General features: G+C 45.8%; 1 protein-coding gene and 1 gene segment (V, D, J or C); both read left to right on the top strand.

Moving 5' to 3' along the window:
* The window catches only part of AMPH (amphiphysin), a 250,025-nt gene extending 247,713 nt beyond the window's left edge, over window positions 1–2,312 (top strand). For both annotated transcript variants that reach the window (XM_047851074.1, XM_047851075.1), the window contains one exon: window positions 1,037–2,312. In XM_047851074.1, coding sequence (XP_047707030.1) covers window positions 1,037–1,144 — 108 coding nt within the window. In that variant the 3' untranslated portion in view covers window positions 1,145–2,312. The remainder of the gene's footprint in view (window positions 1–1,036) is intronic.
* A 13,247-nt stretch (window positions 2,313–15,559) lies between these two features.
* The window catches only part of LOC125160180 (T cell receptor gamma constant 2-like), a 30,878-nt gene continuing 18,460 nt past the window's right edge, over window positions 15,560–27,977 (top strand). The window contains 2 exon segments of the C gene segment in view: window positions 15,560–15,723; window positions 15,812–16,119. Coding sequence covers window positions 15,681–15,723; window positions 15,812–16,119 — 351 coding nt within the window.

The following is a 27,977-nucleotide window of genomic DNA, read 5'->3' on the forward strand; positions in this document are numbered from 1 at the left end:
CCTATCTAGCGGTTATTTGATAAGCCTTATGTGTGGTGGTTTATTTGGGTCACATGATGTGAGCTGGGGCACAGAGTTCTTCCTTCCAGGCAGTTTCAGGATGAGATACTAGGCCTTCCATGGCTTTGCCAGCACTATATCCTGACCTGGGTCCTTAAGTCATTTCTTCTCTGTGACCCACAGGATAGAGAATGTTCCTGTGCACGACATGTTTGTACATGGTGCTTTTCTTTCTGCACTGGCTATCATTCTTAATCCTTTCCTCTTCCTTAAGAACTCCTGTCGTAATCCAATTAACATCAGTTAACTTTATACAAAATTATAATATTTGTATCAACTTTCAGTTAGCTATACTAGATCCAGAAAATAAATAATTTTAAATGTTTATAATTATTATTATTTTTAAGGTTATATATCTTGAGAGAGAGTGAGCGTGAGTGGGGGACGGTCAGAGAGAGGGAGAGAGAGAGAATCCAATGCAGGCTCTGAACACTGTCAGTGTGGAGCCAGAAGTGGGGCTAGATCTCATGAACTGTGAGATCATGACCTGAGCTGAAATCAAGAGTCCACCCCTTAACCGACTGAGCCACTCAGATGCCCCTTGTTTTTTTTTTTTTTTTTTTAACCTAATAACTTATTTGGGACGAGCTTTCCCACTGCTTTCAGACACTGGTTTATGTATAATGTAACATCCTGGTGCAGTATCACAACACTAAATTATTTTGGGGCTGCCTGGGTGGCCCAGTCTGTAAAGCATCCAACTCTTGATTGTAGCTCAGGTCATGATCTCACAGTTTGTGAGTTCAGGCCCCACATCGGGCTGTGCGCTGACAGCCTGTAGCCTGCTTGGGATTCTCTCTCTCTCTCTCTCTCTCTCTCTGTCTCTCTGTCTCTCTCTCAGCCCTTCCCCATTTGCACTCTCTCTCTCTCAAAATAAATAAATAAAATAGACATGTAAGTTATTTTGTTAATTCTTGGCAGTGCAGATTTTTCCAGTAGTTTGTTAGACCTTGAAAGCCCTGTCTTTGTCTTGCAGGATGCAGGCTGGCTGGTGGGAGTGAAGGAATCAGACTGGCTTCAATATAGAGACCTCGCCACCTACAAAGGCCTCTTTCCAGAGAACTTCACCCGGCGCCTGGATTAGGGCCAAAAATATTGTAGAAAGAGCCTATCGGGTTTTTAAACCCGCGGGGAAAACCCAAAACGTTCACTTTTGCTATTACACTCTTAATGATTTACAGGCTGGTGCCAGACAAAGCTTGGAAAGATATATCAATGGAGCATGTGTGCAAGAAAAAAAAAAAAAGATAAAAGAAAAAAAAAACAAAAAAAAACCCACAAAAAATGTGAGAGAAAAAAGTAAATTACAGATAAGGTCCTCACTGGTTCCCATGTTATCGGTTAACAGGTTTATTTGTGCTTTGTCCAAGCTGTGGAGACTCTTGTACTTGATCCCCTCCCACCAGTGCTGCAGTAGCTTTCTCCAGACCAGAACCTTAATTTCTCTGCGCCAAGTGTATGGTATTGAGCGGCTGTCCTGCAGAAGACGTGATGAGTTATCCTGTAGTTCGAGATTATCTTGTTCCCTTGCACAGGTGTGAGCACGTGCTCGCTCTCTCCCAAGTTTACGGTGTTTAAAAAACTGTTGGCACACGTTTTCAGTGTTCTTTCCCACCACCTCTCTCTCTGTATATGTATAAGGACACACAGGTACACGCGCTAGTTCCCATCTCTCCCCGATCTATGTGTATGCCCAGCGCAACGCTACATATACATAGTTGCCTTTTGCTTTCTTTCGTTCCATCCGAGCTCTTTGCCTCTCGAGTGTCATTGATACATGCATTGCCCTGGCTCTGTCTGGCATTTACAGTTGTAGTTTTGCCTCCGGGCAAAACCCGCCATCCCATTGCCAAAACAGTCGACAGTATCTGTGTTTTGTAATGTGCATTTTTTCAGGATGCCATGACGAATAGCATGTCAGAGCTGCTGTCCCTTTGGAGAAAGCCGAGCCTCATTGTCTAGGTGTCCGGCTGCGGTGGCTGGAGGTAAGCTAGCTGGGATGAGCAGCTATGTAGTGTTAACTTTTGCCTTTCTAAGATTGGCTGCCTGATGGGGCATAAAAGTCCACCCCCAAAGAACACTATATATATATTAAAAAAAAAAAAGCTCCTATATATTTCCAACTCTTTATATTTATGCGACTCATCTTCCCAGATTGTCCCGAAATAAGATAGGTGATGTATGCTGTATCCACAAATCATGTGTAACGACTATGTTTTCAGTGCTGTGTCATTCCAAATAAACCATTGGTAATCTCCAGCAATTACCCTACTTCCTCCGCAGAGTCCTTTGTTTGGGGAAGCTTGTTTCAGTCGGATGCACTGCTTGAAATAGTGTATTGTTGGAGTTGTTATTTGTGCGGAAATACGCTTGTTCCTCCGGGTTGTGCTCCATAGCCCGCCTCCCTTCCCCAGAGCTCTCCCTCCCAGTCATTGCTGGTCATTCGGTGTCCCTGCTGCCCAGCAATCACTACAGCACAAATAACAGCTTTGTGGACAGAGGCCCCTCGGAGGCGCCGGCTGTGACCGTCTGTGTGTCACCGAAAATCTGACGACCTTCATCATCAGTTTCCTTTCACGTCAGCCTCATCTTTCGGTCACCTTTCTTTCTGACATGTTCATGTTCATAGGGACGTACAAAGAGATCACGCGGAATACAAAAGTCATTTCACCGGGCCATTGTTTATAGAAGAGCGTTCTTAAAACAAACAAACAAAAATCCTTCATTTGATTCACTCTTTTCTGCTGGCGTAATCCTGTATGCAATGTTGGCTGGTCTGGAATAGGCATCGTCAGACTTCGGAATCTGGTGTGTGTTTCTGATGTGTGGTTTCAGTTCTCCTAGCGCATTCCCTCCACGTTTCTTACTAGGGAAATCGCTGTTACGGAGCCAGGATTTTCCCAGCGGCTGATTTGCAGGGAGGTTGGTTCATCACGAGTGCTACATTAGTGCAAGAAAATAACAGTCCTTGCCCAGTGGCATAGCTGATAACTCCTCACATAAATGGCAGCGACTTAAGATGAGTCCTAGAGAGCCACTCCTGACACTGGAGTATGCAGGACCCGGAACTTTAAGCGGAGACTGGAACTTTAGTTCTTATAATAAAATACACCTAGTGGTCTTGAAACATAATTGCTGCCTCTTCGGGCGCAGTTCCTCTGAGACCCCCCCTTGTGCTTGCCACCCCCACTCTTACTGGCTCCGCAGGTGCACAGCCTGGGGGGTGGGCACAACTTCTCAGACACACACCTGTGTTTCTTCCCACACCTGTAACATTCCTAGATGCATTTAACAAGTCCTTCCAAAATGACAGGTGCTTAATGAGTCCTTTCATCCTGGTTTAGAGCCTTTGAAGAAAATACCAACAGTAAATACAAGTGATTGGATTGTTCCAGAAATCTTCAAGGTCCTCCATTTTCCAAAGCACTGAAAAATGAACAGGAATGGGGGGTGGGGAACGGGCGGGTGGTGAAACAGGGGAAAGTGGTCTTCTCCAGAAACGCTTACAGATAGGGAGTGAATTTTCTTTTCCACTGAATGGATTTTCTATGGGACATGTGGTTCCTAGCATGGAGGTTCTTCCCACCTCTGTCAGTCTGACTGCGGTTCTGAGGCCACCAAAGCACCCTCAGAACACCCCCTGGCCCTATGTTGGCGAATTTGCAGCAGTGTTTTACTCCAAATGGCCTTGACCCAGCAAGCCCTACCCACTGTTTGTGCCCACTGTTTGTGTTTTCACATTTCTCTTTCAAACCCGGTGGCACCTGGACCTTTGAATAGTTCCAGAGGCCTTCAGAGAATCACATAGAGCAAGCCTGTGGTCTTTATTAAACAGACACCGAACTGGCATTCCCACCAGTACCTCAAACAGACGCTCATTTAAACCTGAGTGATGTTTATAATTGCCAAGCGAGCCCTCTCCCGATTTGCATTTTTTTTTTTTAATTTTTTTTTTCAACGTTTTATTTATTTTTGGGACAGAGAGAGACAGAGCATGAATGGGGGAGGGGCAGAGAGAGAGGGAGACACAGAATCAGAAACAGGCTCCAGGCTCCGAGCCATCAGCCCAGAGCCCGACGCGGGGCTCGAACTCACGGACCGCGAGATCGTGACCTGGCTGAAGTCGGACGCTTAACCGACTGCGCCACCCAGGCGCCCCCCGATTTGCATTTTTAATAGTGTATCAGCGTAGCTGGGCCCTGGGACAGGGACAGCTCTGTGCGCCGTGCTGTCACATTGCCTCTGCCGTGGCCTGCCCCTCCTGCCACGGCTGGGACAGCTTCTGAGGGACCCCGAACACCACCAGTAGCTCGGTCATGGCCTGGGCCGCTGGGAAAGCATGTGCTGGCCCCGAATGCCGAGCCGTCTCTCATCACATGCCAAAGCCTATGATCAGGCTGTTGGAAAACTCCTAGCAAGACCCCACAGTCCATGGTAATGGCCCAGCAAAGAGTCTCTGGGAGACTGCAAAGCTTGTGGGAGATCAGGGAGTATAAAGAGAACTGAAACTCCGAGCTTGAGGCCACACGAGACAGGTGGCTGAACACCTCAAAGCCTTACCCACAGGCTGCTCTGCCTTGTTGGGACCCCACTGCTCCTTCCAGAAGAGCCCAAGGTGCCTTCCGGTGTTTACCTGGAACCCGGCTGACTGTCTTAACCAACACTATGTGCCAGACCTTGGACATGAGCATCATGCATTCATTCCCCTGCACAGTGGCACAGCCATGGTCTTCCTAGGACTCAGAGAAATGCAATTGGACATGGGTGGCTGTGTAGAGAAGACGGTGACCGATACTCTCGCAGCAAACCTAGAGAAAGAACAGCCATGGGGTTCTATTCATCCTTGACCCTGGCCTCAGTCAGACCTGCTTTCTCATTATCCTGCACGTGGAGCCACCTGGGAGGAGCCCTGGCTGCTGGAGGGCAGCACTGCCCAGGGCACACAGCAAGGGTGGATACATTGCTCACAGAAACCGAAAAAAGTGTGCTGGAATAAGCCTAATAGTCTGGCCACAAAGTTTGCAACTCCTTGGTTATCCTCTTAAGATTGCTTACGGGAGCATCAGCTGACTTGTTCAGCTTGAATGCTAACTGAGACACTACGCTTAAATCTGTGCAGATTGAGAGGAAGGCCAGGTACCCTGAGCCTCTTTCAAAGGATATCTAAACCTTCTCTTAGTTTCCTAGAATCCAGCAGATTCCCTGTCCCCTGGGAGCTCAGGTCTGACACTCAGGGGGTCTCATGCTTATAGGCCCGGTCAGAGTTGTGTGTTTACCTGGCCCAACATCCACTGCGTGGGGCTGCTCTTAGCCCTGGGGAACACATGTTGATAACACTGGAAAGCCCTGGGAAGCCGGTGCAGGGCCCGAGCTCCTTGTCCGTAAGACATTGCCACCTGGCGGATGCCCCTCTACCCTCCCGCCCCCTGGATAAATACCATTAAACCGTGTCCTGTGCTCTGCTCTGCAGAAACCTGCCAGGGACCACCCAGCAATTTCTGTGGCTTTTGATGATGCCACCACGCCTCTCTAAACTCTAAGCCCAAGAAAGGAATTTTCTTGTTTTCTTGCCTGATTGTTCCTTTGTCACATTCACTAATTTTTCTTCCTGCTGCATTGGGTGCTGGAGAGGGGTGTCGGCTGGGGCGTCGGGCGGGGTACATTATCCTCGATGGGTGGGTGTGTGTCCCAGCTGTCCAGACAGTGTTTGCTTTGGAGCGTCTTATTGCTGCCAAGTCTGCATGTGCGTTCGTTCATTAAACATTTGTCAAGCTCTTGCCAGGTGTTGGTTACTGCACACAGGGAACCACATTACTGAGACTTTGCATCAGTGAACTTCTTTCAAAATTCCCCCTTATCGCAGCCCTGAGGGTTCCCCCTTTCTTCGGAACCGCCCCCTCCTGGGCTTCATGTTCCAGATGACAAACCCCTGAGTCCCGAGCTTGTACTGTCATCCCTGCTACCCGGTGTAGGAATGGTCCTCGTCCCTGCCAAGGAAGACCTTGATCCTTGTTGCCCCCCTCACCTCCCTGCTTCCCCTCTTCCCAGTTGGCGGGCAGGCCCTGGACTAGCTTCCTTACCCTGATGTCAGATGTACGGCTCGCTCTCCTCTTCCTCCTCCTCCACACACACAGGCACACACACACACACACACGTGCATGTGCTAATGATGAATATCTGCGTTTCACATCTAATCCCCAGGTCTCTGCTTGGCTGTCAGCATCCTCCACATCTTCACCAATACGTGTCTTCTGCTCCCTCAGGGGAGGCTCAGCACTGAGCCACGTTGCCGTCCCGCTGCACCTCTACACTGCTCACCCTGGTGCAACGCCCCTTCCCTCTTGTCCCGCCTCCTCCACTAGTTCCTCCTCTGCCCTAAGCCCCACGGTTCTCTGATTGCATTCCGTGTAAAGTGATGTCAGTTACCCTTCCTTCTCTCCACGAACTGAGCCACTCTCTACCGACCTCCTCTGCATTCTGAGTCTGCAGGATGGATGTTGTGTACAGGTGCACCGAGCGAATAAACGAGAGACTGAGAGATCCATGAGTTCAGGGACGTGCAGAAAAGCTAATCCAGAGCATGGAGTTAAAATCTGAAGCTGAAGATCACAAGAAATGATGGAATTCTTTTGCGATACTGGAGAGGGGAAAGCTTTCATACACAAAACTCTAAAGTACACAAAGTATGTGGCTGAAAAGAAGTTTGAGCACACTATAGAGAAATTTTATGTAATGAAAAGTACTTTAGATAAAGTTTAGACCCATGATAGAGTAGCTGAGGATATTTATATGAGCCAAAACTCACAAAGGAGAAATATCCAGAAGACATACATTCATTCAAGTCAAGTGATTAATAACATTAGTTACTACGATCTTAAGTAATTTTAATAATTTATCATTTTCTTTATCTTTATTTGTATTTGTAGTATCAATAAATTACTGTTAATAGGAAGTATGATAATAACTAACAATCTTGATTTGCCAGACACTCTCCTAAGTGTTCCATGTGTATTAAATTATTTAATCTTCACCAACCTGTGAGGTGTGGGCTGATTTCCCTTTTCGCAGACGAGGAAGCTGAGATTCAGCGCAATGAGAACCGGGTCCGGTCACACGGCCAGGAAAAGTGGGCCCGGCCGTGGGCAGCCTGGCTCCTCTGGGTGCTGTAGCCTCTGCCGCCGGCCTCCTTTCTGCTGCGCCCAAAGGGCACGGACGGCCAAGTGTCCGAGGAACAGACTCAGTGGGTGCCAGGTATGAAAAACTCTCAGCTTCCTCATCAGCAGCCCAGGGCAATAACCTGCTGAAACAATGTGATCCTGTTTGGTGGCCATCAGGTTGGTAAAAATTTCGGTGTCGGATAACATAGCATTGGGTATTTATTGAGAATGTGTATGTGTGATTCCTGGAACCATTGTCCCCAGGATGATGTTCCCAGGGAAGCGTGACTCCCAGCATGCAGAGACCCTAAGGTGCTGGTGCCAGCCTCACTGGTGACAGCCAGTATGCACAGCAGTGCCTGTCGCTGGCGGTGGATGAATCAACGCAGTGGCTGGGAGCAGAGAGGGGCAGTGAGCTAGGTGTACAGACAGATGGGCAGACATGCATTCACAGAATGGTATGCCATTTACAGAGTGGTGAACATGCATTATTCACAAGCAATTTTCTCTAGTTTTCACAGGTACATAAGACACCAAACATATAACAATTCTGTCTTGGGACGCCTGGACAGCTCAGTCGATTAGGCGTCTGATTCTTGATTTCGTCTCAGGTCATAATCTCATGGTTTCCGAGACCGAGCCCCGCGACAGGGTCTGTACTGACAGCACAGAATGTGCTTGGTTTCTCTCTCTGTCTTTCAAAATTAATGAATAAACGTTAAGGAAAATCCTCTCATTTGAGGCTGGAGAAAAGGGGAACCTCCAAAAAGAAGACACTTACCTAAAATCACCAAGCACACTGAGTATGCAACTGGTAACAGGTTTCCTGCTGCTGTATTTCTGGGCTGTTTTGCTCACTATGCTGAGTCTTTGCTGTTAATAGACTTCCCTTACCTGAGGAACAATACAGAGGACTATAACATGTATGACATACCTGAAGTGGCCAGCAGGGGGTGCTAGAAGTCAGTGTAAGTAACTGGATGCACTCAGAATAGTGTATTTTTTAAGCAGGAAGTGCAGAACAGAAAACTAATGGGAAGTATAACAAGATCACATTTTTGCATCGAAAGACAGATCAATGAGGACAGAATTTAATCCCTTAATCACAAAAATACGAGCAGGTTGCTGAAGACACAGGCTTTGAGAGCCTGGTAGACTAGAAGTTCTTGCTGTGCTCTTTCTTAGCTAGGCAATCTCAAGTAAGTTACTTACCCTCCCTAAGTCTCTGTCTCATCTGCAGACTGGGATAAATAACACCTACTTTATGCAGGGAAAGAATCAACATGCACATTGACATCCAATAAAGCTTATGTGATATTACTTAAAGGATCAATGATGACTGTTATGACCTTTAAAAAATTAATCTCTCACAAGAGGCAATAAACTATTAATTCACAAGGTCTGGAAAACTCTCTACACATTCTGAGGTCCAGCACAATTTCCTGAAAGACTGCTCTTCAATAATAGCTTGTGCTCTATGTGTACAGGCATGTGAGAGATATTCTTGAGTTCTGCAGTCTCTCTGAAATTTTCTTTGTGGCCCCTACTCTGTAGAGCTTAAAATAAATTATATATATATATATATATATATATATATATGGAATGGATGGTGTGATGGGTTTTGTACTTTCTTAGATGTGGGTTTGAATCAAGGCTTTATTACTTACATGACTCTGAGCAGGTGAACAGAACAAGATGTTATAACTACCTTGACATGTTATTTGAGGAATAGATTGTCATAAAAATTACACAGTACTTAAGACTGATCGCATTTATTTACAAAGCAACCACCTTGGCCCAATCCCTGGCCCTTGGTGGATAATGTCTCCAGAGTAAGCATTACTATTTCCATTCACAGTGACTTTCCCAAGGACACACATCCTCCAAGTGGCAGGGCTTGGACTGGAGCTGTCATTCTGTCCTTGTCAATGTAATAAATCCTCACAGACTCAGGAGGTGTCACTCAGACTCTCCAAAGTGTGCCTGTTTGGCAGCTCCGTGCTGAGAAGGACCTTTCCCCTCAGCCACCATGTGTCAGATCACAGCATCTGCTTCCCAGAGAGCTGGGCCCCACGACTGGACCACTCACCAGACAAGCGGGTCTGGAAGGCTGGCCACATGTGGAGGCATCTGAACGGGCAGGTCCCTGCAGGCCACGTGCACCTGGCAGCCACAGAGCCCGTGGGAAAGGCAGGCAGGATGTGCAGCTTTGGCTGAGGTTTCCGGGCTGCCCTCAACTCTTCTGGAAAGTTCCCTGGCCCAGCCCCTCCCCGGCACCAGCAGGGGACGGGGCTGGTTTCTGGGAAGCTGCGGGTGGCCCGGAGCAGCACCGGGCCCGGGAGAGTGAACTGGGCCCTAGTGAGGCTTCCTCTCTCCCCCACTGTCAGCCCCTGTTTTAGTCCAGTGTGTTCAGTAGTGACTTGCATAAAGTCACGTTCCCATCCATGTCCCAGCCCAGACTGCGTGAGAATTCTGTTCATGACAGTTTCTTCTAATCTTCTATGCAAGGAACACAGTATGTAATTCAGTGTTATTGACACCCTGATAATAATATTCTAAAACATATGGTATCTCATACATGTATATTAAATGTATAGCATCTTCTAAGCCATTCTCCAAATACTCTCCATACAGAGGCATGTGGTCATTATGAACACTACTGATCTGTGTCACTGTGGTCACAAAACAGCATAGAGAGACCCATTTCAAGGTCATGATATCATAGGACATTCTAATAATTCATGATAGACTATTTCTCACACTGTCACTAGGTAACACCTCACAACCAGCTGATAGAAATATAAGCACTCGTGTGCATACGATGACTTTGTCCCCAAGGCAGCAATGTTGGGGACAGTTCTGTCCCTGCCATCATCGTTCTGATCACTTGATATGTGGCAGGTGCGATCATCAGGAGACACTCAAGGAGTAAACGTACATTTGTGAGCTTGGGCCCATCTTGTCCCCTTAGCACAGACCACAGGCCTGTATCCCACAGGCCCCAGGGGACAGAGAAGAGAAGCAGAGAGAAGAAGGGACGATGGACAAAGAGACTCCTATGAAGAGGGCACCGAGAGGACAGGAAGTGGTCATCAGAAGACAGGGAAATGCACAGAATAAGGAAGAATTTCAAGTAGCTACTGTGACCATTGAAGGAGAGGTAGAGAGAGAGAGTGGAAAGTCAAGAAGAGAGAGAGAAATAGAAATAGAAACTAGGTAGTAGACAGAGAGGAACAGAGACAGAAACACAGAGACAGATAAGAGACATGTAGAGAGAAACAGAGAGAGAGGGAGAGAGATCAGGAGGAGACAGAGGGGAGATAGAGAGAAATAAAGAAGGAAGAGAGCCGGCTGGAAAGGGAGACATGGAGAAAGAAGCAGGGGGACGGACGGCAACAGGAAATGAGAAAGGCAAAGAGCTGGAAACAGCGAGGGAGACAGAGGGACGCCAGGAGGGGACAGGACACAGAAGGGCAGCGGGAGCAGCGCCAGTGCAGGTGACGGAGCTGTGACCCCCCCACCCCCACCCCGGGTGACACGTGTCCAAATCCAGTGTCTCATGAGGGGCTCCAGGAGGGCGATTCCCTCCTTCTCCAGTTCTAATTTCTCCTTCACGTAATGATCCTGAGCCCATGAAGTGAAGCTGTCGTTCGTCAGCTCTGTGCTGTCCTGAAACATAGTTTGTATGGAGACGGGCACGTATGTGGTAACTCTGTACTATTGTGTCATTTCTGGTTTCAGTCATTTCTCACCTGAGTCCTGGTGCTCGTAGTAAGAAATGGTGTTTGATCCCACAACATCGATGCCAGGAGTGCTCAGAGTTCCGGGTTATTATGGCTTTCACTTTTCTCAGTGGATATCTACAAAGGGAGTAATTTTTAGAGACGAGGATTCAATTATAGATCACAGTTTTGCTAATCCTTAAAAATTGTATATTTGCATTTTCCCCTCATACTGACATCTTGCTAAGTAACGCTCTCAACATGAATTTAAAAATATGAATATAAACAAATTGTAATCACTACTAACACTGGCCCAGAGGATGCAATTTAAGATTTTTTCATTCTCTCTCCCCCCGTCCCCCTCCTCTAGGGCACCTTGTGCTCATGAATAAACTCTGGGGCCAATACTGCCCTCTTTTCTGTGCTGTAGCTTATAGCTTCTTTAACATTCTGGTGGAGGAGATTTCTCACTACTTTTCTTGTTTTAAGGATTCTCTTTCTGCTCTAGGTGATGGTAGTTTTATATTTTCTTAATTTTGAAACCATGCCCCATCTGGCCCAGCAGGGATTTTCCGGGACCGCAGACACTCACGCTTGCCTGGGACAGTCTGCTCTTGGAGCTGTTCCTGTGACAGCCTCGTGTCCCCTTCACGTGGTCCCTGAGCAGAGGACGGTCAGCCAGAGTCCCTGCCCTTCCTCCCTTCCCAGCTTCTGCGATGACACCTGTTATTGTACTCTTTTTGATTACAGCCATCTATCAGGTGTGAGGTGCTAGCTCAATGTGGATTTGATTTACATTTCCCTGAATTCCAGGTAAACAACAAAATCATTTGTAGTTCATGTCCAAATATTGCATTGCATTTTGCACTTTCCTGTAAATCTGACAACCTTTGTGAGGCTGCCTTTTTACTTGAGGAGGAAATTCTCTATCAAGTTAATTTGTTATGAATGCACACACACACACACGCACATTTACCTTTGAGAAGGGTCCAATGCAGACCAACATAACTGATCCTAATTTCTTCTAATAAAGCTGGTTCAATGATTATCAGATTTGCTCAGTTGTTTTCCAAAGTCCAATGTGAGGAATGTCTTAAGGAGCCTGACGGTCGTCATCTGTTGACTGGGAACACTAATGTGTGCCTCACAGAATTTTACAACTCTCAAGGGTTACGAAACTAACGTTTATGTTTGAAAAAGGGCCTGGTCCCAGCCTTGAGATGTAGTGGGCACTCTGATGTAGTTACTGAATTAGAAATGACAGGTCCACTCAATGTGATGTGTTCACGGTACAGAGGAGGGATGGGGGGGGCGGGGAGGGGGGGGTTCGAATCCTGCCTCAGCTGCTCATGGTTTTGTAATATTAAAGGAATCGCCTGTTTGGGGGAGCTTTTTTTTTTTTTTTTTTTTTAATTTTTTTTTTCAATGTTTATTTATTTTTGGGACAGAGAGAGACAGAGCATGAACAGGGGAGGGGCAGAGAGAGAGGGAGACACAGAATCGGAAACAGGCTCCAGGCTCCGAGCCATCCGCCCAGAGCCTGACTCGGGGCTCGAACTCACGGACCGCGAGATCGTGACCTGGCTGAAGTCGGACGCTCAACCGACTGCGCCACCCAGGCGCCCCTGTTTGGGGGAGCTTTAAAGATAACTAACAATGAGGCGTCTGGAATGAGGGTTTTCTTCTTCAGCTTGAAGTATTTAAAGTTCTGTGATTCTCTAGCGAAGTGTGAATGTCCCGGATGCTACTTACGACTTGGTTTTAAAAATGGGACTATTAACCTAACAAAAGAGAAATATATTTAAGGAAAAATGTGGATTCAACACAAAGTGTTATAAACATGTAAATGGAAGAAAAAAGGAAGAATATTTTACGGACAGTCCACTCATCAAAATATATCAATGTCTTTCCTCTTTTGGGCTTTCGGGCTTGTCCCGTTCACCGAAGGTTGACGTCATGTCTGCATCCATTTATTCCACGTGACCAAGGGAAGCGGTCACACTGGACGAGATCTCAGACTCTCTGCGGGGCGGAGGGGAGCTGCCCCAGGTGAGGCGAGCACGCCAGCCTCTCAGAGGTTAACCGAGCAGGTCCAAGCTTCAGCACCTGGCCCTCTGCACAGGGTCTGCCTGAGTCCACACCTGCTGTGACCCAGCAGCCTCTCCCCTGGGGCTGAGGTCTGGGGCCATCAGAGCAGCTTCATTCAGGCAGCAGCGGGATGACCTGAGGGGGACAGGACGTCCTGCCCCCTCAAGTGCAGCGTAATTTCTCTCTTCCTGGAACCTGTGGGGTCCTGATCAGAACCCTCCACTCTCCACATAAGGGTGGCTACTCTTTCTCTCCTGCTGAAGAGTTTTCCCTATTATTTCTTTAAACATGAGCATCTTTTAAGAAATATGACCTTTAGTGCCACTTAGAGAAGAGTAGGCACACCCTACAGCAGGAAGAGTAGAGGAAAGGTGAACAATGGTCATCTGCTGACATACATCTCCAGGCCCAGGATGGAGCCACTCCTGCCCAGGGTCCCAGGTCAGCAAGCAGAAATGTAGGTCCCTTTCCTGTCCCTGTCAATGCTGCCCTTGACCAGAAACAGTATATCCCAGCCAGCCGGTCCCCATCACCAGGAATCTGTAATGATTTCCCTGTTCTAAATGGGATCAGATATGCGACCCCAGCCAATCAACCTGAGCCAAAAGCTCTCTCCTTATTCCCTCAGTGACCTGCTAGCCTTGTAGGGAGATCCCTGAACACCACCTAATCCTTCCTGTTCCCCCTTGGCTGCTTCTAAGGCTCTATAAACTCCCTCTTGCCAAAATCCCTGGGGAACCGTGTCCACTGCTTGTGAGGCACTGAACGCCCCAATCCATGGATTATTCTTCTTTCAATAAAGGACATCACACACTACAAACTAAATTGTTTCACTTTTGTCATTGACACACCCAAGAGAGTATTTGGCTGGAGGTTTGGGGCAGACTTCATTACCCACTGAGCCTGGTGAGCTGTTGAGAGACTTTAATGTGAGTAGTATTTGAATAAAAATGGTAACAGTAATTGAGAGAAACAGGCTTTTGAATGCTGACCATGTGAAATAAAATTTATTTTCAGAAAACAGTAGAAGGTTGTGGGTTTTCTCTCCCAAAGTAAGATTTTCTCATTGGTGAAAATCTAAGAAATAGAGAAAGCAGGAAGAAAAATGTCACCCAATTTGTCACCACCCACACTGCTCACCTTCTATATTGAGACTCTTTCCACCTGCCGTTTTGCTGGTCAGATGTCTCCCCCATTGTCACTCTCTTTTCCACTTAACACGTAATAAGCACAGCTGCCCTAGACACCTGCTGAGGGTCTGAATGATGGGCCTGGAATATTCTTTTAGCAGAGCATCTACTCAACACCTCACCGTCTCGGCACAACCTCAAAGCCTGCATTTTGGGACACTTTAGCTTTGAATCCCGGTTATAGCTCAGCATGTCTGCCCTCCAGTTTTACCAGGAGGAGGAGCACGGAAGCTGGGTCTGGTCATGGGTGCTGCAGGACCCAGCCCTCCAGCCCAGCCAAGTCCCTTTCCTGGCTGTCCCCACTGCCCTCGCCCTCCAGGAGGTCAGGCTATAATGAGTATAACGAATTACTATAACTATACCCAGGAAGCCTTGGTATACTTGCCATAAGTGAAAAGGAATTTTCGTTTCGGTTGGAAGTCAATGCTATCTTTATTTCTCACGCATTTCCGGTGCATTCCTCAGCTGACCCCTCACAAGGCCCCGCCTTTCCCATTTTTGAAGATCTGACCCTAGGACTGCAGAACCTGGTCCCACCGCCTGGTCTACACTGCCCCTGGGTCGATGCAGGCTTCTTCCTTTGGATACACACACACACACACACACACACACACACACACAGGTGTGCCCACACAAGCCCACATCCTTTTTTTTCAAAACTAATCCTATGTTTTGAGAAAACATCTAATGCCCAGAAAACATCTACTGCCAATAGTCCAGTGTTGAGGTGAAACACCTGTCCCCAACATTTCCTGAGCCTTGTCTATGCACCTGGGACAGGCTACACGCTTTGCTCACATTTCTTGTTCACTCTGCCTACAAACGAACGAGGTCCCTTTTGACAGATGAAGAACAGGAGGAGAAACAGCTCGCCCATGACTGCACAGCTATCATGTTATGTGAGGGCACTTAATCTCCTGATGCCACCTCTGGGGACAATGCTCCAGTGCCCGCTTGGGAGCCCCGTGCCTTTTAGGCGGGGATTGCTGCTCTGCTTGTCCCTGCCCCCCAGGGAGGCCGCACACCCATTGCTCTGTGAGTGCCAGGTGGCCATTTGAGGCTTGGGATTTGTCTCCAGCCAGACCCGGCTGTCATCCCACCTGATTCCTCTTAGGCATGCAGCCTCGAAAGAGACACTGAGCAGAAACAAATTAGTGCTGTGCTCCATAGTCCATGTCGAATCAAGGATTGCTATTATTAGTGGTGTTTTTATTGCACCAAAGCTCTTCCGTATTCTCAGCACCCTGACCATTGGGGGTTCCTCTCCCCATTTTGTGGTCAGACCTGTCCCTGCCCTCTGGCTCCACCCTCCAGCCTCTCTCTCTCTGTCTCTCACCAGCAGGTGCCTCAGGGATGCAGAGCTCAGACCCTAACCTGCCCTCTGCCACCCACCTAGTCTCCTTCCAGCAGGTGCAGCTGGGAGGTCACCCTGGGCTTCTCTCCACCAGCGGGGAAGCAGAACCATGCTGGGTCCCCTCGCCTTCCTGTGCGCCCTCCTGTTTCCCGGTAAGTCCTGACTCCCTCCCCGGTGCGGGTGCGTGGGGTGCCCTGAGGCTCTTATCCTTCCCTGTCTCACCGCTGTCCCCCCTCGCAGGTGGCGTGGCAGCGATCAGTGTGGAGCAGCCAGCCGTGGTGGTGGCACGTGCAGGCAGCTGGGCCACGCTGCCTTGCAAAGCCAGCACCTCGGTCAGCTACATCCACTGGTACCGCCACCAGGAGGGTACAGCCCCCAAGAGGATCCTCATGCTGGATATGTCCAGCTCATATGTGACCAGAGATGGTGTCTTGACAGCAGACAAGGTCCACGCCAAGAAAGGCAAGGATAGCACAAGCTCTAACCTGTTGCTGCTGAAGCTGGCGAAGAGCGATGAGGGCGTGTATTACTGTGCTGTTTGGGAAGATCAGAGCACAGCCTTACAGGAAGCTCAGGTCCTTGAGCAAAAAGTCCCCAACTCCCAGGGTGCTCCAGTCCTGGACTTTCCATGGGTGCTGGGTCCCTGGGGTTTCCTGGGTCAACCGACAGTACCCTGGACACTGGAGGACACCTCCCTCCGTGGGTCCACTGCACATGACCCAGGAGGCTAAGGAGCCCCGGCTCACAGGCTGGTGCAGACCCAGGGGGCTGTCCCGTCTGGGTGAGCTTCTAAAGATCATCCAGGGTGAGCTTCTGAAGCATCTGGAGCAGGATCTGAGCTGCTCAAAACAGCAGCCACGAGCACCAGGCACCAGCCCCATGTGGCTACTGAGCACTTGAAATGTAGCCACTGCACTAATCCATGCCGCCATGGGCTGCTTGTGTAGCATATTCTGGAGACTATAAAAGAAGATGAAATATAGCCTTAAAAATTTCTATATTAACTGCACACTGAAATACTATTTTGGATATCATTCACTAAATAAAATTCGTGCTAGAATTATTTCTTTAACTTTGTTACTTATTTATTTAACCTTCTTTTTAACGCAGCATTTAGGGAATTTTTAATTTGTGTCTCAAATTGTGTCTAACACTTACTTCTGTTGAACAGAGCTGTGCCGGACTGATGATTCAAGAATCTGACCATCTCCAATGAAGAATGTGGGAATAAAATATCGTGCAAAGAATTTCAAGGCCGAGAGACTCTCTGGGGATTCCGCACAAAATGGGTGCAAACCGAGACTGGAAGGCAGCCCCTGACTCCAGTTTCTAAGTCGCCGCCCCGCCCACCGCTGGTTCCTGTGCAGAGAGAGAGACTCCGTGATCAGAAGCCCAGGAAACAGTGTGGCTGACTTCGCAGCACCCTCACCCATGCCTGGCGCTCACTCTCCTGCGGGGGAAATGATCCTCAGGGCAGGTGCATGCATCGGCCCTGGACGAGACCCCGGGCCCTCCGCCTTCCCCTTCTCCTTGAAAGTGACTCCATATGGGATTTGGGGACCAGCTTCCCTGGACCTCTGTTCTCTCCTCTGTAAAGCGAGGAGGTTTAACTGCTACAATGTGTGACTGATTTCTGTATTAAAGCACAATTATACCAAAAATATATCACTATGTTCACTAACTTCTAATAAAGCTAGTCAACCTCTTGACCAAAAGAAAAAAAAAAAAAGAAAAAAGAAAGAAGAGAAATTAAGGAAAAGAAAAGCTATTTACTGATTCTCTGGCCCCAAACAGAAAGGCCCTGCTGTGTGGGGGGAAGATAAAGCTCTCTGAGGAGGTCTAAGCTGAATTAAATGCATTTTCAATTGAAAATTCCAACTTTATGTGACATAATAGCATTGGCAAAAATGATTAATGAAAGGGAAGTCTAAATGATTGGAAGTAAATTGGTTTCTCAGATTTGCTAAATCTTCCTCCGTCTCGATGAGCTTCTGTTTTTGTGGATGAAGATATATATTTAAGACATGCCTGTCTGTGAAGGAGCCCAAACAACATCTGGACCCTCTACTGAAGTCCCGGGTCAAGGTTAAGGCCTCCAGCAAGTGCAGGAAGTGTGTGAGGGGGGGAGGGTTTAGGGGGCAGAAAGTCACCTTCCCTCCCTCTTGGGGGGGTGGTCCCCTCATTTGTCCTCCCCATTTCCTAATACAACCGAACCCTCTCATCTTGCTGCACCTTCTCAGTGCCTGACTCCACAGAGGGGTCTCTGAGATCTGATTATTATAGTTTAGTTAGAGAGAAGTGAGATAAATATGAAGACACTCTCATGAGAAGTGATCCCAAGTCCATGTCAATCTCAGTTTTCCACGTGGATCCATTGTGCTTTTGATGTACAGCCTGAGAGGACAGCGGCCTTGTACAGGGAGGAAACACCCCCTTTGGGGAGGAAGAAACAAGTCTATGTTTGGAGTCATTTCCTCCTCCTGCCCTTCTCCTTTTCGCTAAGGTGAGCTTCACCCAGGACACTTTGACCATACATAGTAAAGGCCAACCAGCTCTGCCTTAAGTAAAGATTATTCATTACAAGGTTGTTTCAAGGCTGATTCATAAAAACACTAAACATATCTTATTGGAGTATATAGTACTGAGTATAGTAGGGCCTCTATCTCTGTTGAAATGAGATTCATATTTTGAATATACTGATGGGTTCACATTACCTTAAGGGTAAAGGACTTTGCATAGATGGCTGCTTGAAAAATCCTGATGATTTGTGCTCAACTCATTCGTTTCATTCCTGAGGTGGGTGAGACGCAATGCTTTTGAATAATAGAAGCAACATTATAATTTCAAATTAATGCTGAATAAAGTCCAAGAACACCTCAAAAATCACAATTTTCCTAGTTACAATATCCAATACCAACTGCTCACACCCACCAGTACTGTGGAAAAGTCATGTCTGTTACCTCAGAGTCATCTCCTAGAAATCACACTTCTAAAGATTTCTAGGCACACCTGGAAATCCATGTTGAGTGTGTTTTTCTGAGGGCTCTTTATGTTTCACTCCCCAGAATGGGTTCTGGGACGCAGCCTCGGAGAGAAGAAAGGGCACAACATTGGAGTGGTCACTTCTAAACACTGGGATCAGGATAGTTTTTACTACGTCACTTCCACCCTAATTAGTCTGTAGCAAACTTGCATTGCTTTTGAATTTTATTTTAAGATGTATTTTTGACAACAATTCACATGTTACTTAATATTAAAAATCTTATATATTACTGAGCACGTAGACAGAACATGTGACATCCGATGGTTAGAAAGGCCTGAAACGGGCTGTGTCATGATCATTGTTGTCCCCTCTTCTCAAACAACAACTTTTGCCTCTGTTACAAAACAAAATCCGGTTTTCTTTTCGGATCCCCACTGACTCCATCTGCCTACTTAGACCAGGTCCGTTCTTGGAGAATCGGAGTAGGTACTTGGGCTGAGTGTGTCTTTTCCCCCGTGGAGGACAGACACCAAGTACTACAGACAGTGGCACAAATAGTCTTCTCATTAACGCTGTGCTGTAACTTCCTTGGTTTCCTTATGTCACTTTTGTCCAGACGCAGAGGCAGGAGTGAGATGGTCCCAGCAGAAGCACACACACTGTCGCACACAACCCTGGTTTCCTTCAGCAACGTTCTTGGGCACTTTTATTGCCTGAAACACGATCTCCTAGCCTTCTTGGAAGGTTGCTAGAAAATTGCCCTCGCGTGTCCTTCATCTGGAGACTGAGAAGATAGACTTTCAAGTAGGACTCTGTGTGTCTCCACTTTGGGGGTACAGATTTCTCTCCCAGTAACAGGACAAGGGTGGATGTTGTGGGGCACAAAGCATGGATTCTGTGAAACCTGTTTCTTCCCCAAGATCAACACACCATGTTTCTCCCCCCGCCTTGCTCTGTGCCCCAGTCCCCAGGGATTATGCTAATGGGCATCTTTCCTCTGATATGCATTGACTGTTGGTCAATGGAAGTTGAAGTTCAAAGAAGCATCACCATGTCCCCTGACAGAAGCATTTTTTTTGGGCACTAGACCTCCAAGCCTTTGGATTCAGGGTCCTGGGAGAGAAGAAATAAATGCTTCCCGTGGGTTAATTGGTATAAAAGGGAATGGCCACTTCCACTCGCACCTGTGTTTTCCTGAGCATAACCCTCTGTCTCTGGTGTAGATGGCACTATGTGTTGGCCCCTGCGAGGATGCAGACCCCCTTCAGGGAGGGAACCCTGAGCTCACTCTGCTCCCACCTCCCAGCCTCCTCCTGATGCTTCCACTGACTGCTTCCAAACAGCAACCAGAGAATAAGGAAACCCACCCATGGGGTCCATGAGGGTCCACCTCGTAATGCCCAGGGCGAGGTAAAGAGAGGCGGACAGTCCATCTGGACTGGAGCAAAAGAATGAAATCAAGCAGACAGTCAGATAAATGGGTTATATTTGCCTCCAAGTAAATAACACAAGTTAGAGACTCAGGAGATTTTATCTAGTTCCTTTCATTTCACTTTCCGCAAAACCACCGAGGTCCCATCTCTAACAGAAAAGGATGTGCTTTTTTAGTTGATGAACGTAGTGGAGAGGAGCATGTAGATTATTTGTAATGCTGTCGTTCTTCAGTTAGATCAGGGATTCCAGGTATTTGTTGAGTTATGAAGTAAATCGTCATCACCTAAGTAGAAAAAAATTAGTAACTTACAGAGATATCTGTGTAGATAAATGATTACAGTGCTTTTTGACACAATATTATGATGACTCCAACTCTGTGTTCTTGACGTCCTTTAACAGAATAAACAATTGTACAGCAGTGAAACCATCCCAAATCTTATTAAAAGAGACCAGAGAATTGTCTTCCACCTTCACAATGTCAACTACAACCCAGCCTCTCACCTTTGTTATATTGATCTATCTTTTCTGTCCTTCTTTACTTTACCTTCTTGCCACCTTTAAGTCGCCATTGACTCTTTCAATCACAAACTGATCATTCCTATGTATAGCAGTTCTGCTGTCTTTATTTTCTTTTAACTTCTAAATTGAAGTTACAGAGTGATTATCCAAACTCTGCAGTTATATTCTGAAAGTGGTAGAATTAGCGTTTGTAGCCCACAGGTCAACAGATCTCTTTGATTGCTTTTCATTGCTCGGCCAAGAAAAAGAATTAGGTTCTGAGAGCTCCTTATGTCCTCAGCACAGTATGAAGCACTTTATATGCTTCTTGTTATGTGATGCCTCATTATCAGAGGAGAGAGGAAAGAGAGTCTGAGAGCTATCAAAGTACCCACACAGATGTCCCTAAACCTGCCCCAAGTGTCTGGGTTGACATAATTTCCTATTGACTTATAAACTGACTTTCCTATTGACAATAAATTCCTATTGACTTCCTGTTTGGAGACTGTGTATGTTGAAATGGCGTGATTATCTCAGAGAGAAGTAAGGTGCACAGAGATTTGCAGTAATTGTGAAAGTCTCCCTGTGAAGGTGCTAAGTTCAGATCTCTTTGGCTCCACTGGCTGTCACATGTTGTGCTGGATGTGGTGTCTGTCCAGGAGCTCATGTGATCGTCACAAAAATCCCGCCACGACCCCTATTTCACAGGTGGAGGAATTGATGCTTGGAGAGAAATAGAAATATTTCCAAACAAATAGTCCAGGCTGTTTCACTGCACTGTTAGGCCACTTGGAATTTTCTGTGTGTTTGTTGACTCGAGAAGAATACACACTGGCATTTATGAGCAAATACGGGTTGTTCCAGACCTGCTGCCCAGCCCAGCAGAGCCTGGTTGGGACAGTATGTGGGTCACTCATGAAGCCATGCCTAAGGAGTCCCAATGGGCACACATCTGGAAGACTTCCTTTTCAGACAGTCTGTCCTGGAGCCCAGTCTGCAGGTGGGGCAGAAAAGGCTACAAAAAATAACTATCTTCTCTGTTTTGTGAACTTGCTTTAGCAGACAGTATCCTGGGTCAACTACAGGGAGAACACTTAAAACTTCAGAGCCAGACTTACAGAAACAATCAAAATATGCTAGAGGATAATGTTTTGGGAATTTGTAGCTGGCGGTTTTCTTTTCAGACGTACATCGTGTCACCTGGAGCCCTTCCTCTGTTTAGGGAAAACAGTCAGAAATAGCTCCCCCGAAAGTGGCTGGTGTCTGGGCCCACAACAAGCTCATTTTGTCGAATTAATTGTGAGCTAGTGAGCTTGAAAGTCAGAATGAAATGAAAAAGAAAATGATTTGTTTTCTAAGTTTTCAAGTCTCTCACTTATAGAGTGGCAGGCAAGTCTGGCAAACTGTGAACACAGTTTCACTAGAGGTTCTAGATGCAGAAAAGTGGGGTTATGGAGTTGGCCAAGTTTGCATGCACGTCAGAGAAGGGCTAGCACTCGGGGCTGGGACATGATGTGAGGTGTTGGGGAGACAGTAAGAGAATGTATTTTCTGATTCCCTGTCTCTGAGGGTCTTATCCAAGAGAGGATAAAAACTTCCACAGAAACCCAAAGCACATGGAGGGAGAACTTGAGAACATCCAGCTGATGTCAAGCTTCTGGAACACAGCCCTCGAGGAACACGACCAACAGTGGACCAACATCAGCACAGACCAGCCCAAACCAGACCTGACTGTCCCCATGGGCTGCACATGTAGGAGACCCAGAGGCTTCTTAGCGTCTCTGAGGGGGTCAGGGTGCTGAGGGGACCACAGGAGGCAGCAGCCAGGCTTTGGATGAGAAGTGGCAGGTGGGAGCTTTGCATCCCAAGGCGTGCTGTGAGTTGGTAGGGGTGGGTTTGGGGCTGGTTACTGCACAGGACAATTCAGAGGGAGAGTCTGAATCCAGAGAGCGGGGCCAAAGGCTGGAAGAGGGCAGCAGGGAGACTGTGAGAACTAACGCTCCTTTCGGGTGCAGCGATGGCAGCAGGAGGCAGGGAGACAGAAGGATGAGGAAGGGGACAAAGGAGACAGAACTAGCCTGAAAGGGGCTGTTCTAAACCAGAGGAAACTGTCTTCAGTTGGTAAGCTTAGTGCCTCCTCCAGCATCAGAAGGAGGAAGAGATGACACGTGTGAGTTCAGCAATGACGACGCTCCCGTCCCCTGCCACGCACCAGAGGTGTAGCCTGGGTTTGCTCTAACCACTGCGCCCTGCTCAAGGTGCCTGCGTGAGGGGGGAGCGGGCACCAGTGGGGACCACAATCCATCCCATGCCCACCGCCCTCTTTACCATGAGCAGGGCTGTGTCAGCCTGGGAAAAAGTGCCTTCTTCTAATTTTCTGCCTAGGTTGTGCCGTGTTTTAATTAGTAAAAAGGAGACTTCTGTGCTATGGGAGGCCCTGTTCAGGAAGTAGTAACTTCACAGAGTTGTGGAAACAAGGTACAGGGTTTTAAAAAAACCTCTGGGGCTCCTGGGTGGCTCAGCTGGTTAAGCATCTGACTTCAGTTCAGGTCATGATCTCACGGTTTGTGAGTTCAAGCCCCAGGTTGGGGTTTGTGCTGACAGCTCAGAGCCTGGAGGCTGCTTTGGATTCTGTCCCCCTCTCTCTCTGACCCTCCTCTGCTCATGCTCTGCCTCTCAAAAATGAACATGCATTTTTTTAATAAAAATAATTTAAAAACAACCTTAATCCATGAAGCTTCCTGAGCAAAAAACAAAAACAAAAACAAAAGACATACTAGTCTACAAAAAGAATTCTCAAAGAACCAATGAAAATACTATTATTTGAATCTAGGAGCCAAACTTTACATTTCAGAACCTTGAGAGAAAAAGATAGTCATAGGAAAGGTAGTAAAACAACCACAAAGTCCTGCATTTGGGTAGACCCTGGGGACCCAGCTTTGGGGTGAGAGGAGGATGAGGTGAGCTGAAACATCTCCAGAACTGTCTTCTGTGGAGCAGAGATGCCAGCCCCCACCCCAGGGATGGAGTGAGGTTATGAGATTAGAAATCCAAATGCTTACCCTATGGTCCAGCAATTGCACTACTAGGCATTTACCCAAGGGATACAGGTGTGATGTTTCGAAGGGGCACATGCACCCCCATGTTTCTAGCAGCACTATCAACAATAGCCAAAGTATGGAAAGAGCCCCAATGTCCATTGATGGATGAATGGATAAAGAAGATGTGGTATAGATATACAATGGAGTATTACTCGGCAATCAAAAAGAATGAAATCTTGCCGTTTGCAGCTACGTGGATGGAACTGGAAGGTATTATGCTAAGTGAAATGAGTCAGTCAGAGAAAGACAAATATCATATGACTTCACTCATATGAGGACTTTAAGAGACAGAACAGATGAACATAAGGGAAGGGAAGCAAAAATAATATAAAAATGGGGGGGGGGGAACAGAAGAGACTCTTAAAGGTGGAGAACAAACAGAGGGTTGCTGGAGGAGATGTGGGAGGGGGGATGGACTAAATGGGTAAGAGGCACTAAGGAATCTACTCCTGAAATCCTTGTGCACTATATGCCAACTAATTTGGATGTAAATTAAAAAAAGTAAAACTAAAAAAAAAAAAATTAAAAAAATAAAAAATAAAAATAAATAAAAAAGACAAACCTCCCAGAACAGAATATTGTTATCCCACGACAGGACTTGGTCAAGATGGAGGGGTCAGAAGTGGAGTCATTACTTTCACACTGCAGCAGCCAATGTTTTATTGGTTTTTGCATTTAATAATGCGATGGCTTTGATAACAATTTAAAACATTACACTGCATATGGCACTTAAAATGGTTTTATATTTATATTTTCTTATCTGATACTATTACTACTCTGTGACTCCCTGAAAAAAAAAAAAACACCACTAAAAAGCTACTATTAATCATAATGACGATAGTAGTCACCATGGAACAGGGATTCTACAGACCAGGCTGAGACGGAAATTCCCAGTTCTGTAAGGAAAGTTGTATTGAAACACAACCTTGACCCTATGCTTACAAATGGTCTATAGCTACTTTTACACCACAGTGGCAGAGCTGAGTCCTTGCAACAGAGAACCGCAAAACCTAAAATGTTTACCATTTTGTCCTCTACAGAACCCATTTTTCAGCCACTGCCCTAGAATAAGATACTGTGGAGTGACATTTATTTTTATTTTGTGTTTCTCTATTCCCAGTGTTTCCTCAATGACCCTTTGTTACATTTCCACCTTCCCCATATTAACTGTCTTATTCTAGATAAATTCCTTAACATATCTTTGATTCATTTTCCTCCTTTGAAAGTGGAAAATATAACTATATTTACCGGAAGGAACTGTTGAGAGTGACTTAAATAATACATATAATCTTCTCACAAGTGATTGGAGCATGCCTCATGCTCAATATAGGGAGGCATTATACTGCTTATATGGGTTATTTTGGAATAATATAAAACAAAAACCATAACCTGCTCTCTTCTTTTTTTAAATTTTAAATAATAGAAATACATGAAAATAAAAAAAACTGTCCCTTTCAGACATTTCTAATACAGCACCTGCCACTGACATTCCTGGAATACAACCATACCTATTCATTTCCTGTCTATGACTGCTTTGAACTACAGTGGCAGATGTGATGAGTCACAACAGAGACGTTAGGGCCAAAACCCTAAATGAAATATTGTTATTATCTGACCCTTTACAGAAAACATTTTGCAGCCCTTCCAGTGCAAGAAATAATAAGAGAATGAATTTGCAACTATAACTAAAATTCAAGATGTAAAAACAGAAAATATTGATAAATTTCACTACATGAAAATGAGATAAAGTTCTATGGCAAAAAGTAGGACAAGCTGAATCAAAGGACAAATGACAGACTATGAGAAGTACTTACAACCCGTAGAGCACATAATGGCCAACTCTCCCCAGAATAAAAATACATTTAAAAATGGAGCTAAAATTGGGGCGCCTGGGTGGCTCAGTCGGTTAACCTGACTTAGCTCAGGCCATGATCTCGAGCTCCACATCGGGCTCTGTGCTGACAGCTCAGAGCCTGGAGCCTGCTTTGGATTCTGTATTTCCCTCTGTCTCTCTCTCTGCCCCTCCCCTGAACACACTCTATCTCTCTCCATCTCTGAAAAATGAATAACGTTAAATAAAAAAAAATATTTTTAAATGGGGCTAAAACATTTAAAATATCCTGCAGGAAAATGGCAAAGGACACGGAAAGACAATTCAAAGAATGAAATACACAAATAGCTCTTAAACTTCTACAAAGTTACTCAACCTCACTTACAGTAAGACAAAGATGGGTTAAAGTCACACTGAGATACCATTTCTCACTGGTGAGACTTGTGAGACTGGCAAGAATAAAAGTTTGATGATGCTGTCTGTTGGTGAAGCTGTGGGAGATAACAGGCACTCATACGTTTCTGTAAGGATGCAAAATACAGCCGTTTCATGGGGGAATTTGGGAATACCTAACAAAAGTTCACATGCATTTACCTTTCAGCCTAGCAAAACACTTTTAGAAATTTACTCTGAAGCACAACTTCAACACTATGAAAATATACACGCACAAAGGTATTCATTGGGTAACTGCCAAATGTTGGAAATTATATAACTATCCAGACTCAGGAGGTTGGTTGAATAAATGATGGCAAATGCACACAATGAAGGACGTTACAGTTGTAAAATAGATGTCAGATGCAAGGTCAACTGTAATTTATACCAGTAGCAATTCACAGTTGGAAATTTTAAAATAGTACCATTTACAATAGCGACAACAACATTATCAACAAACGTATATAATCCATACAGAAAAAAAATTATCCCAAAATACGAAAGACTAGTACGCTGAAAACTATAAAAGTTTAATGAGAGAAGTTGAAGGGCTAAATAAATGAAGAGATATACCATGTTCATAGATTTGAAGACTGACTATATTTAAGATGTCAAACGTTCCCCCAGAGAAGTAGAGTCACTGTAATTCCGATGAAAATCCTAGGAGGACTTTTCATGATCACTCAACTGGTTGCAAAATAAATATGGGAAATGACACACCTTTGCCAAACCAGTTTTAAAAAGAGATCTAACACTTACTATTAAGACCCAATGACCAAGACAGTGGGGTTTGGGTAAAAGCATAAATGGATAGATAAGAGGAACAGAATCCAGAAATAGGACAACACATAAATGGTTACCTAATTTCTAACAGGGTGCCAAGGAAATCCAATGGACAAAGAATACACTTTTCAACAGATGGTATCGGTACAATTGTTTATCTGTTTAAAGACATAAACAAAACAAACTCAATCAATACAAAACACCATATACACAAACTAATTAAAAATTTATTGTAGGCATAAAGGTACAACCTGAAAAATAAAACTTCTCGATGGAAATACAGGAGAAAATCTTTGTGATCTTGGGCTAGGCAAAGATTTTTCGTATAGGACACCAAAAGCAAGATCATAAAGAAACATTGGATAAATTGTACTTCCTCAAAATCAGTATTTCTGCTCTTTGCAATAGTAAAAAAGAGACGAAAAATGGAAAATTTCAGGGAAATGGAAAGGAAAGCCACAGGTTAGAAGAAAATATTTCCAGGGGCGCCTGGGTGGCTTAGTTGGTTAAGCATCCGACTTCAGCTCAGGTCACAATCTCGCGGTCCGTGAGTTCGAGCCCCGCATCAGGCTCTGGGCTGATGGCTCAGAGCCTGGAGCCTGCTTCCGATTCTGTGTCTCCCTCTCTCTCTGCCCCTAACCCATTCATGCTCTGTCTCTCTCTGTCTCAAAAATAAATAAACGTTTAAAAAAAAAAAGAAAATATTTCCAAAAGACACATCAGAGAAAAGACTGGTGTTCAGAATAAAGAAAGAAATATCACCACTCAATAATAAGAAAGGAAACCCAATTAAAAAATGGGAAAGAGAAATAGTGGGAATTTGGGCAGAAGTCATCTGAAATTTACTTCTCTTGTTTTTGATCGAATTTTAATGTAAAGAAAATACCAAAAAAATGGGAGAGAGGGCCCGCATGTTCTCAGAGACGTAGAGGCTGGAAATGGCACAGCTCCCATTTTATAAGAACATCCAAAAATGAAGGACCAACTGAAATTCAATTACTTTGAACTCACTGGAGAACTGAGGTGGCAGGGTGAGTGACTTACTCAAACACTGGCGACAGACTGGCACTTGCAGGGAGAAACAGGACGTGAGAATTTGCTCATCTTGGACTGATGTTGTCAAACGGTGGGTCACAAGATTCAAGTGGAATTTGTTAATAAAATAATTAGAGCTGAGTATAGACTAGTGGGAGAGTGTGAATCATTGGGAGCATATGTAGGGCATTTTCCAGCACTTAAAGTTTCTCCTCCTCCAGGAAGCCCAGAAAACTCTTGCAGGGAAGATCAGGGACAATCCAGAGAAAGCCTCCCCCTTCCGTGCTAGTCCATAAGAAACATTTTCCA

The sequence above is a fragment of the Prionailurus viverrinus genome, chromosome A2 (assembly GCF_022837055.1).
Source record: "Prionailurus viverrinus isolate Anna chromosome A2, UM_Priviv_1.0, whole genome shotgun sequence".
Classification (NCBI taxonomy): domain Eukaryota; kingdom Metazoa; phylum Chordata; class Mammalia; order Carnivora; family Felidae; genus Prionailurus; species Prionailurus viverrinus.